This window comes from Entelurus aequoreus, linkage group LG11 (assembly GCF_033978785.1).
Source record: "Entelurus aequoreus isolate RoL-2023_Sb linkage group LG11, RoL_Eaeq_v1.1, whole genome shotgun sequence".
NCBI classification, from domain to species: domain Eukaryota; kingdom Metazoa; phylum Chordata; class Actinopteri; order Syngnathiformes; family Syngnathidae; genus Entelurus; species Entelurus aequoreus.
In genome coordinates, this window is record NC_084741.1 from 3738525 (window position 1) to 3751005 (window position 12481).

The 12481-nt window shown below is 38.5% G+C and overlaps 1 protein-coding gene across 3 annotated transcripts in view; it reads right to left on the bottom strand.

Annotated features, from left to right (window-relative positions):
• Window positions 1–12481, bottom strand: part of myom3 (myomesin 3) — a 248962-nt gene that overhangs the window by 49738 nt on the left and 186743 nt on the right. For all 3 annotated transcript variants that reach the window (XM_062062305.1, XM_062062303.1, XM_062062304.1), the window contains exons 23-24: window positions 11887–11931; window positions 11663–11799 (exon numbers count right to left, since the gene is read on the bottom strand). In XM_062062305.1, the coding sequence (XP_061918289.1) occupies window positions 11663–11799; window positions 11887–11931 (182 nt within the window). The remainder of the gene's footprint in view (window positions 1–11662; window positions 11800–11886; window positions 11932–12481) is intronic.

Sequence of the window (12481 nt, forward strand, 5' to 3'; positions counted from 1 at the left end):
ACACGAAAAAAAATGACAATTAATAGTTTATCTTCAATTTCGACTCTTTAAAATTCAAAATTCAACCGAAAAAAAGAAGAGAAAAACTTAAAAAAAGAATTTATGGAACATCATTAGTAATTTTTCCTGATTAAGATTAATTTTAGAATTTTGATGACATGTTTTAAATAGGTTAAAATCCAATCTACACTTTGTTAGAATATATAACAAATTGGACCAAGCTATATTTCAGCCCTTTGAGACACTTGTGATTTAGGGCTATATAAATAAACATTGATTGATTGATTGATTCTAACAAAGACAAATCATTATTTCTTCTAGATTTTCCAGAACAAACATTTTAAAATAAATTCAAAAGACTTTGAAATAAGATTTAAATTTGATTCTACAGATTTTCTAGATTTGCCAGGTGCAAATTTTTTTGAATTTTAATCATAATAAGTTTGAAGAAATATTTCACAAATATTCTTCGTCGAAAAAACAGAAGCTAAAATGAAGAATTAAATCAAAATCTATTTATTATTCTTTACAATAAAAAAAAATAAAAATGTACTTGAACATTAATTTAAATTGTCAGGAAAGAAGAGGAAGGAATTTAAAAGGTAAAAAGGTATATGTGTTTAAAAATCCTAAAATAATTTTTAAGGTTGTATTTTTTCTCTAAAATTGTCTTTCTGAAATTTAAAAGAAGCAAAGTAAAAAAAATTAATGAATTTATTTAAACAAGTGAAGACCAAGTCTTTAAAATATTTTCTTGGGTTTTCAAATTGTATTTGAGTTTTGTCTCTCTTAGAATTAAAACTGTCGGGCAAAGCGAGACCAGCTTGCTAGTAAATAAATAACATTTAAAAAATAGAGGCAGCTCACTGGTAAGTGCTGCTATTTGAGCTATTTTTAGAACAGTCCGGCGGGCTACTCATCTGGTCCTTACGGGCTACCTGGTGCCCGCGGGCACCGCGTTGGTGACCCCTGGTGTAGATGGAGGGGCAGATGAAGATGTCAAATCCAGAATAGGAAAAGCAAGAACATCATTCAACATACTAAACAAAATATGGAGAGCAAAAACATTTCTTTTAAAACCAAACTGAAAATCTTTAACTCAAATGTCAAATCCATCCTGCTGTACGGATCAGAAACATGGAAAACCACCAATAGCATACTCACTAAACTACAGACATTCGTAAAACGTTGCCTCCGTCGGGTCCTAGGAGTCTACTGGCCAGACACCATCACCAATGCCAACCTGTGGGAACTCACCACACAAGAACCAGTGGAACTGCAAATCAGGAGAAGGAAGTGGAGCTGGATAGGCCACACACCTCAGAACACCCAATAAATCAATCACCAAACAGGCACTAACATGGAACCCGCAGGGGAAAAGAAACAGAGGGAGACCAAGAACAACCTGGAGAACAGGAGATGAGGGCTGAGGGGCTGTCATGGCAACAACTCCAACTTGACTCACATATGAACTTGAAGTGCCATCCCATTCCTAACCCGCAGGGTTCAATATGATGTGGGTCCACCTTTTGCAGCTATTACAGCTTCAACTCTTCTGGGAAGGCTGTCCACAAGGTTGCCGAGTGTGTTTACAGGAATTTCCCACCATTCTTCCAAAAGCGCATTGGTGAGGTCACACACTGATGTTGGTGGAGAAGGCCTGGCTCTCAGTCTCCGTTCTAAATCATCCCAAAAGTGTTCTATCGGGTTCAGGTCAGGACTCTGTGCAGGCCAGTCAAGTTCATCCACACCAGACTCTGTCATCCATGTCTTTATGGACCTTGCTAAGTGCAGTCATGTTGGAAGAGGAAGGGGCCCGCTCCAAACTGTTCCCACAAGGTTGGGAGCATGGAATTGTCCAAAATGTTTTGGTATCCTGGAGCATTCCAAGTTCCTTTCACTGGAACTAAGGGGCCAAGCCCAACTCCTGAAAAACAACCCCACCCATAATTCCTCCTCCATCAAATTTCACACTCGGCACAATGCAGTCCGAAATGTAGCGTTCTCCTGGCAACCTCCAAACCCAGACTCATCCATCAGATTGCCAGATGGAAAAAGTGTGATTCATCACCCCAGAGAAGGTGTCTCCACTGCTCTAGAGTCCAGTGGTGACGTGCTTTACACCACGCTTTGCATCGGACTTGGTGATGTATGGCTTAGATCAGGGGTCACCAACGTGGTGCCGCGGGCACCAGGTAGCCCGTAAGGACCAGATGAGTAGCCCGCTGACCTGTTCTAAAAATAGCTCAAATAGCAGCACTTACCAGTGAGCTGCCTCTATTTTTTAAATGTTATTTATTTACTAGCAAGCTGGTCTCGCTTTGCCCGACATTTTTAATTCTAAGAGAGACAAAACTCAAATAGAATTTGAAAATCCAAGAAAATATTTTAAAGACTTGGTCTTCACTTGTTTAAATAAATTCATTAATTTTTTTTACTTTGCTTCTTATAAATTTCAGAAAGACAATTTTAGAGAAAAAATACAACCTTAAAAATGATTTTAGGATTTTTAAACACATATACCTTTTTACCTTTTAAATTCCTTCCTCTTCTTTCCTGACAATTTAAATCAATGTTGAAGTAATTTTTTTTTTTTTATTGTAAAGAATAATAAATCAATTTTAATTTAATTCTTCATTTTAGCTTCTGTTTTTTTGACGAAGAATATTTGTGAAATATTTCTTCAAACTTATTATGATTAAAATTCAAAAAAATTATTCTGGCAAATCTAGAAAATCTGTAGAATCAAATTTAAATCTTATTTCAAAGTCTTTTGAATTTCTTTTAAAATTTTTGTTCTGGAAAATCTAGAAGAAATAATGATTTGTCTTTGTTAGAAATATAGCTTGGTCCAAATTGTTATATATTCTAACAAAGTGCAGATTGGATTTTAACCTATTTAAAACATGTCATCAAAATTCTAAAATTAATCTTAATCAGGAAAAATTACTAATGATGTTCCATAAATTATTTTTTTAATTTTTTCCAAAAGATTCAAATTAGCTAGTTTCTCTCTTCGTTTTTTCGGTTGAATTTTGAATTTTAAAGAGTCGAAATTGAAGATAAGCTATGTTTCCAAATTTAATTGTCATTTTTTTCGTGTTTTCTCCTCTTTTAAACCGTTCAATTAAGTGTAAATATCATTAATTATTAATAATAACATAGAGTTAAAGGTAAATTGAGCAAATTGGCTATTTCTGGCAATTTATTTAAGTGTGTATCAAACTGGTAGCCCTTTGCATTAATCAGTACCCAAGAAGTAGCTCTTGCTTTCAAAAAGGTTGGTGACCCCTGCCAAAAATACAGCTGCTCGGCCATGGAAACCCATTCCATGAAGCTCTCTGCGTACTGTACGTGGGCTAATTGGACGGTCACACGAAGTTTGGAGCTCTGCAGCAACCGACTGTGCAGAAAGTCTTTGCACTATGCGCTTCAGCATCACCTCTGTCAGTTCACGTGGCCTACCACTTGGTGGCTGAGTTGCTGTTGTTCCCAAACTCTTCACTTTTCTTATAATAAAGTTGACTTTGGAATATTTAGGAGCGAGGACATTTTACGACTGGATTTGTTGCACAGGTGGCATCCTATGACAGTTCCATGCTGGAAATCACTGAGAGCGTCCCATTCTTTCACACATGTTTGTAGAAACAGTCTCCATGCCTAAGTGCTTGATTTGATACACCGGGCCAAGTGATAAGGACACCTGATTCTCATCATTTGAATGGCTGGCCAAATACTTTTGGCTATATAGTGTAATTTCCCCATTGTGGGATATATAAAAATCTATCTTATGCTATCCTATTCTAAACTTGACTAGACTACTGCAACGCACTTCTTGTCGGGATCCCCAGCTGCAGTACTTACAGAATAGTGCTGCTAGGATCCTGATGAGAGTGCGGAAATATATCCACATCACAACCAACTCTCAAATCCCTTCACTGGCTTCCTGTTCCACTCAGGGTTGAATACAAAGTCTCCCTACTAACCCACCAGTGCCTCCATGGAAATGCCCCCCCCTCTACCTCAAAGAACTACTCACCCCCCAAATCCTCCACACGACACCTCCGCTCCGGACAGGCTAACCTCCTCCAACCTCCGAGGACAAAGCTACGAACAATGGGAGACCAGTCTGTGGAACGCTCTCCCTGACCACCTGAGGGCACCACAGACTGTGGATGCTTTTAAAAAGGCTTAAAAACCCTTCTTTTTAAAAAAGCCTTTTTTTTTTTTTTAGATATATGCATACTAGTTTTAGCTATTTTGCTGTTCTAGTTTTTATTTATTTTTATTTTTTATATCTTTTTAATACACTGTATCACTTTGAGGTTGTTTACTCAATGTAAAGTGCTTTTTACAAATAAAATATATTATTATGATTATTATTATATAGGGATGATGTTTGATAAGGAATTATCGAGTTCGAGCCTATTATCGAATCCTCTTATTGAACCGATTCCTTATCGATTCTCTTATCGAGTCCAGATAGGTTGTTGTATATGGAAAAAAACACAATATTTGGTTTAACAAAAGCTCACTTTTATTATATAATAAAAAAATAAAATCTAATAAATAAATAAATATTGACTGTTACCCACCTAAAAAAATAAAATAAAATAAATAAATATTGACTGTTGTTACCCAAAGTATATTAAGTGGGATTTTTCAGAGAAACAAATATATACAGTAACACAAAAACAAGCTGTCTCTGTGATCACTATAGGTGTATAAATAATAATATAGTGTTAAATAAAATCAGTCCCTTGGGCACAAAACTGAAAATAATACAGCTCTCCAAAAAGTGCAATTCTGCTGCTATTTGACATAACTGTTTGTTATGATGCTTTGACATTTTTGCACTTTATTTCTTTATTGAAAGAAAATTCTATGAAGAGAAAAGTTGTTTGCAAATGTGGATACAATGCTAAAAAAATGAAAAGTTAAAGCTAAAAAAGAAATACACTTTATTGAGTTAACATTATTTCTTTATGGGGGAAAATGTTATGAGCTAGAGCAGGGGTCGGCAACCCACCGCTCTAGAGCCGCATGCGGCTCTTTAGCGCCGCCCTAGTGGCTCTATGGAGCTTTTTCAAAAATGTATGAAAAATGGAAAAACATGACATGGAAAAAAATAATAATTTTTGATTTAATATGGGTTCTGTAGGAGGACAAACATGACACAAACCTCCCTAATTGTTATAAATCACACTGTTTATATTAAACATGCTTCACTGATTCGAGTATTTGGTGAGCGCCGTTTTGTCCTACTAATTTTGGCGGTCCTTGAACTCACCTTAGTTTGTTTACATGTATAACTTTCTCGGACTTTCTAGGACGTGTTTTCACTTGCCAAACTTTTAACATTGTGCGTGAATGCACAAAGGTGAGTTTTGTTGATGTTATTGACTTGTGTGTAGTGCTAATCAAACATATTTGGTCACTGCATGACTGCAAGCTAATCGATGCTAACATGCTATTTAGGCTAGCTATATGTACATATTGCATCATTATGCCTCATTTGTAGCTATATTTGAGCTCATTTAGTTTCCTTTAAGTCATCTCAATTCAATGTATATCTCATGACTCACTATCTGTATGTAATATGGCTTCTAATTTGTTGCGGCTCCAGACAGATTTGTTTTTGTATTTTTGGTCCAATATGGCTCTTTCAACATTTTGGGTTGCCGACCCCTGGTATACATGTATAACTTTCTCCGGGCGTGTTTTATGTTACTTCTTTTTTTGTCTCATTTTGTCCACCAAACTTTTAACGTTGTGCGTGAGTGCACAAAGGTGAGTTTTGTTGATGTTGACTTGTGTGGAGTGCTAATCAGACATATTTGGTCATTGCATTAATGCAAGCTAATCGATGCTAACATGCTATTTAGGCTAGCCGTACGTACATATTACATCATTATGCCTCATTTGTAGCTATATTTGAGGTCATTTAGTTTCCTTTAAGTCCTCTTAATTCAATTTATATCTCATGACACACTATCTGTATGTAATATGGCTTTTAATTGTTTGCGGCTCCAGACAGATTTGTTTTTGTATTTTTGGTCCAATATGGCTCTTTCAACATTTTGGGTTGCCGACCCCTGAGCTAGAGAATATAACAACTACACTACCCAGCATGCAACGGGAGTTATGAGCATGCGCGGTAGCCCCGAAAAGTGTTGCATGTTGCCACGCTGTGAAAGTAAACGTCAAGAACTCAGCCAACACGCCTCGTCTGCATTATTTATAATTAGACAGACAACACATCTACAGTGTGATTTTGTTTTGTTTACAAGGAAAGAAAAACAAAAGTTAAAAAAGGGAGATATGTTGTATATATATGTATGTGCTGCGGTTGTTTTAAGAACGTTGCGACAGCTGCCGTAAAGGAGGTGCGTTGCTAGCCTGGTTGCTATGTTTCCGGTTGGTCGTAAAAGTGTTCGTCATGTGTTTTACCCTGCTAAAATCTCTCAGTAAAGTTATTCGACGGATTATAGCTTTTGTTTTGAACTTTATTACACCTTGGAGCGCTTTTTCCCGTCCATTGTTTTCCTGCTTTCCCCATCTGCGCCTAATGACTGAGCTACGTGACGCCATTTCTTGTGATGTCCCACGGAGCATTTCTGGTCGGGACGGGATTCGAATAAAGAATCAACTCTTTTCCTTTACTATAGTGGTCTCGATAACGGGTACCGGTTCTCAAAAAGGGATTCGAGTCCGAGGACTCGGTTCTTTTCTTATCAAACAACCGGGGAAAAGCGGTTTCGAGTATCATCCCTATTATTATATTATCTGATCATGCAACAAAATAGTCTGTTTTCCAAAAGACACACAGTATCTGCTCGTCAACATGACCTCTGGCTTGAAAGCATCCAACAATTTGTTAGTAAATAAATATTTAGTATTCACTATTTTCCTCCAGCGTGCCAGTGGATGCGGTCCTAACTGCGATGTGGCCCTCAATGAAACCAGGTTTGACACCTCTGATCTAGACCACAAGGAAGCGTGTTGAATGTACTTTAGAATAATATAACATTTGATGTCTTCCTCAATAAACCCCTAAGGAACTACCAAACATGTTTTTTTTCTCAGTTTGGCCTAGAAGGAGGTCATTCTCAGACGTCCCTGGACTGGAATGCTTTCATTTGATCCAACAATAGAGTGGGGATGCAATAAAATAGATTATTTCAAGACAAATTCTTGTTTTTACGCTAGACAACTGGAAGTAAGACGTCATTTCTTTGGTGCGTCCCGAAGGGTAATTTCCTCCCGCAGACATCAGTCGCTCGCAGGACGTGACACCGCGTTGACTCCAGACGACTCAAAGGCGAACAAATTGTCAATTTGTTTCACCTTCGCCGACTGTTTGCTTCCACACGTGGGCGGGCAGAGAGACTGGCACACCTGCTCCTCGTTATCAGCAACCTCAATATCCTGACTGCTAATTCATGTTCTTGTCAGGACTTATTAACACCAACACACTGACACTTATTATATTTGTTTTGTCCCCTTTCAGCACCCCAAGGTAAAAATATACAGTCGTGGTCAAAAGTTTACGTACACTTGCAAAGAACATCATGTCATGGTTGCCTTGAGTTTCCAATCATTTCTTATTTTTTTGTGATAGAGTGATTGGAGCACATACTTGTTGCTCACAAAAAACATTCCTGAAGTTTGCTTCTTTTATGAATTTATTATGGGTCTACTGAAAATGTGAGCAAATGTGCTGGGTCAAAAGTAATGTTAAAGGCCTACTGAAAGCCACTACTAGCGACCACGCAGTCTGATAGTTTATATATCAATGATGAAATCTTAACATTGCAACACATGCCAATACGGCCGGGTTAACTTATAAAGTGACATTTTAAATTTCCCGGGGAACTTCCGGTTCAAAACGCCTCTGAGGATGACGTAGCCAGTAGAACACAGGTATGGCTTCCCCATTGAAGCCAACACGAAATAGCTGTTTTCACCTCATTCTGGATGTATTCTGGACATCTGTGTTGGTGAATCTGTTGCAATTTGTTCATTGCATTATGGAGAAAGAAGCTGAGCAAGCAAAGAAGAAAGTCGGTGCGAAGCGGAGTATTTTGCGAGGGAAGTCAGCAACACAACACAGCCGGCGTTTCATTGTTTACATTCCCGAAAGATGCAGTCAAGATCGAAGAACTCGGACAACAGAGACTCTTACCAGGAGGACTTTGACTGTGTTAACAGACGCAGACGCGATACCGTGAGTACGCTTCCAAACATTTGATCGCTTGCTATAACTAGCTCGAGCTAGTAGCTAGGAGCTAGCATTAGGATTAATTTGTGGCATATTAAATATAAGCCTGGTTGTGTTGTGGCTAATAGAGTATATATATGTCTTGTGTTTATTTACTGTTGTAGTCATTCCCAGCTGAATATCAGGTCCCACTCACGCGCTTCCAAACATTTGATCGCTTGCCCGTACGTGCGTGTCACGTACGTAACTTTGGTTAAATATATAAGCTTTATGAACCTTGGGCTAGGTGAACGGTTCTTTGGGCTGAGTGAGTGTGTGTGTTGTGCAGGTGTTTGAATTGTATTGGCTCGTTATATATACGGGATCCCGTCCATATTACCCGCTCGAGCTATAACTAGCGCGAGCTAGTAGCTAGTAGCTAGGAGCTAGCATAACAAACACCTAGGTGTTTGTTTAATTTAATTTAATTTGATTAATTTGTGGCATATTAAATATAAGCCTGGTTGTGTTGTGGCTAATAGAGTATATATATGTCTTGTGTTTATTTACTGTTGTAGTCATTCCCAGCTGAATATCAGGTCCCACCCACGCGTTTCCAAACATTTGATCGCTTGCCCGTACGTGCGTGTCACGTACGTAACTTTGGTTAAATATATAAGCTTTATGAACCTTGGGCTAGGTGAACGGTTCTTTGGGCTGAGTGAGTGTGTGTGTTGTGCAGGTGTTTGAATTGTATTGGCGGGTTATATAGACGGGATCCCGTCCATATTACCCGCTCGAGCTATAACTAGCTCGAGCTAGTAGCTAGTAGCTAGGAGCTAGCATAACAAACACCTAGGTGTTTGTTATGCGGGATTAATTTGTGGCATATTAAATATAAGCCTGGTTGTGTTGTGGCTAATAGAGTATATATATGTCTTGTGTTTATTTACTGTTTTAGTCATTTCCAGCTGAATATCAGGTCACCCCCGCCTCTCACAGCATCTTCCCTATCTGAATCGCTTCCACTCCCCACTAGTCCTTCACTTGCACTTTACTCATCCACAAATCTATCTTCATCCTCGCTCAAATTAATGGGGAAATCGTCGCTTTCTCGGTCCGAATCTCTCTCACTTCATTTGGCCATCATTGTAAACAATAGGGAACTTTGCGTATATGTTCAACTGACTACGTCACGCTACTTGCGGTAAGGGCAAGCCTTTTTTCATCAGATACCAAAAGTTGCGATCTTTATCGTCGTTGTTCTATACTAAATCCTTTCAGCAAAAATATGGCAATATCGCGAAATGATCAAGTATGACACATAGAATAGATCTGCTATCTATTTAAATACATTTTTAAATAAAAAAATTTCATTTCAGTAGGCCTTTAATATTTGCTTACATGTCCCTTGGCAAGTTTCACTGCAATAAGGCGCTTTTGGTAGCCATCCACAAGCTTCTGCTTCAATTTTTGACCACAAAATTTGTGCAGTTCAGCTAAATGTGTTGCTTTTCTGACATGGACTTGTTTCTTCAGCATTGTCCACACGTTTAAGTCAGGACTTTGGGAAGGCCATTCTAAAACCTTCATTCTAGCCTGATTTAGCCATTCCTTTACCACTTTTGAGGTGTGTTTGGGGTCATTGTCCTGTTGGAACACCCAACTGCGCCCAAGACCCAACCTCCGGGCTGATGATTTTAGCTTGTCCTGAACAATTTGGAGCTAATCCTCCTTTTTCATTGTCCCATTTACTCTCTGTAAAGCAGCAGTTCCATTGGCAGCAAAACAGGCCCAGAGCATAATACTACCACCACCATGCTTGACGGTAGGATTGGTGTTCCTGGGATTAAAGGCCTCACCTTTTCTCCTCCAAACGTATTGCTGGGTATTGTGGCCAAACAGCTACATTTTTGTTTCCTATATAACCCTAACCCTAACCCTAACCCTAACCTCTTCTTGCTTGATGCTATTGTCGCATTGTCAAGGCTGGTCTTCTAAAGCTTTAGTAAAACTTGGCCAAGTACCAGGCCCGGCCCTAACCAATCTGGCGCCCTAGGCAAGATTTTAGGTGGCACCCCCCCCACATCGGCAGTGAAGTGTATATACTCACAAGAAACCGAATAGCTTTGTCTTTGACCTTTTTTTTTACTTAAAGAAAGGAAATTAAAAATCAGAATAGTTAACAAGATAAGAAAAAATATGGATGAATAAATGAATACAAAAAATAAAAAATTAATATATGAAATACAATATTTTTTACATACATAAACACAAAATAAAACGTGTCAACAAGTTGCATAAAATAAATTAAAAATACAATATAAATAAGGCACTGCACAAAACAAGATATCAAACCAGTATGACTTTAACAACTGTATTACAAAAAAAGGGGATCCTACAGAGTTCTCTATATGTGCTTTTTAATATTGCATTAACTAGAATGACTTACAAATGACTGTACACCAGGGAGTACTGTAACTACCTAACGTTACATTATTATTTTCCATAACAATTTAGCCCCCTCCACAATATTAACCCGACGTTAAAACAGAACTAGCTATTTATTGATTAGCAATTGCCGAATCATGTAACATTAGCTTAATGCTAAAAAGCCAGGTTACTATCACATTCTGTAACAGACAAATAATATTTGTGTAGGCTAACGTTACCTACCTGCTACCTCTGTATTTTTCTCGTTTCCCCTCTTCTTTTCTCTTTTTTCTTACCTGGGCACCTGACAGTTTTGGCTGTTTTGACATCTTGTGTTGATTTTTTGATGTGGTGACGTCCAAAAAGAGTCATGATACGGGAAGGGAGGGGGCGCACCGTGCGGGGGGAGGGGGGGGGGGGGCGTAATGTTGTAACAAATAATATTTCTATTAAATAGGCTTTACTTTGCATTTTAATTAACGTGGGATTATTTTATGTATTTAGAAATAATAGTACCAACTTTTTTTTTCTTTTTTTTTTTTTTCCTCCAACATTTGTGGCACTGGCGTGGCGCCCCCTGATGGACGGCGCCCTTAGCATTTGCCTATACGGCCTATGCCACGGGCCGGCCCTGCCAAGTACTATTATGTCTCGGTGGTCCTCTTTACTCAACATATACAGTCGTGGTCAAAAAATGACATACACTTGTAAATAACATAATGTCACGACTGTCTTAAATTTCCAGCTCAATTTTTGTTTCATCTGACACCACATGGACAAAGATAAGACCTTCTGGAGGAAAGTTCTGTGGTCAGATGAAACAAAAATGGAGCTGTTTGGCCACAATACCCAGCAATATGTTTGGAGGAGAAAAGGTGAGGCCTTTCATCCCATGAACACCATGCCTACCGTCAAGCATGGTGGTGGTAGTATTATTATTCAAATTGCTAGTTTTGGACAATAAATATGGCAAAAAGTGGCCAATAAAGTGTCTCCAAGCATCAATGGGGCAAGGAGAAGGTTTCTTACCGGCGTGCTGGAGATCTCTTTGTCGTTGAAAATTAGACGCAGCTCAGCGGAATCGCTCAGACTCTCCGTCTGAAGCCAAAGACGCACTTCCCCCTTTTCCAAAACGTCCACATTCCAGCCCGACTTCAGTGCGATTACTGCCAGGGGGGAGAAGAAACCTTCAGTATGTGTACTGTAAATGATGACTGAATCAATACTAGATGTAAATAGTACAACATCCATACGTGGATTTCTGACTTGGTTGCTGAGTTCCTTGAGGCGTTCAAGGTCTGCGAAGAAAAGTACGACGGCATTTCAATGTTTGTTATTCATTGATCACATTCTGAGAAGCACGGAGGGAAGAGAATTACCACTGAAATTGTGACTGAAAGCTCGCTACTTTATGGGTTGAGGGACCTTGTGGGAGTCTGATCCTGACAGAAATCTCTTTGGCACACTTTATGGATTTCAAAAAAAGCTATATTACATTCGACTCGAGATGTGTCGATCGATTGGTCACCGATACGTGATCGCCTGTGGCGATGAATAACTTTCCAAGCCGACCGCAAACCCCTCTGGCTAATATTGTATTCATTTTCCTGCAAAAACTGAAATCTAAGTAAGATGAAATATCTCAAATAAGGGTGATATTTGCTTATTTTCTGTCTGATAAGATCATTCTTCTCACTAAGCAGATTTGATGTTAGAGTGTTTTACTTGTTTTAAGTGTCCTAAATGATCTCAGTAAGATATTACAGCTTGTTGCTGAGATTTGATGAGCTATATTGAGTAAAACATGCTTGAAACTAGAATATCAACTGTTGCAAAGCTGTGTCATCA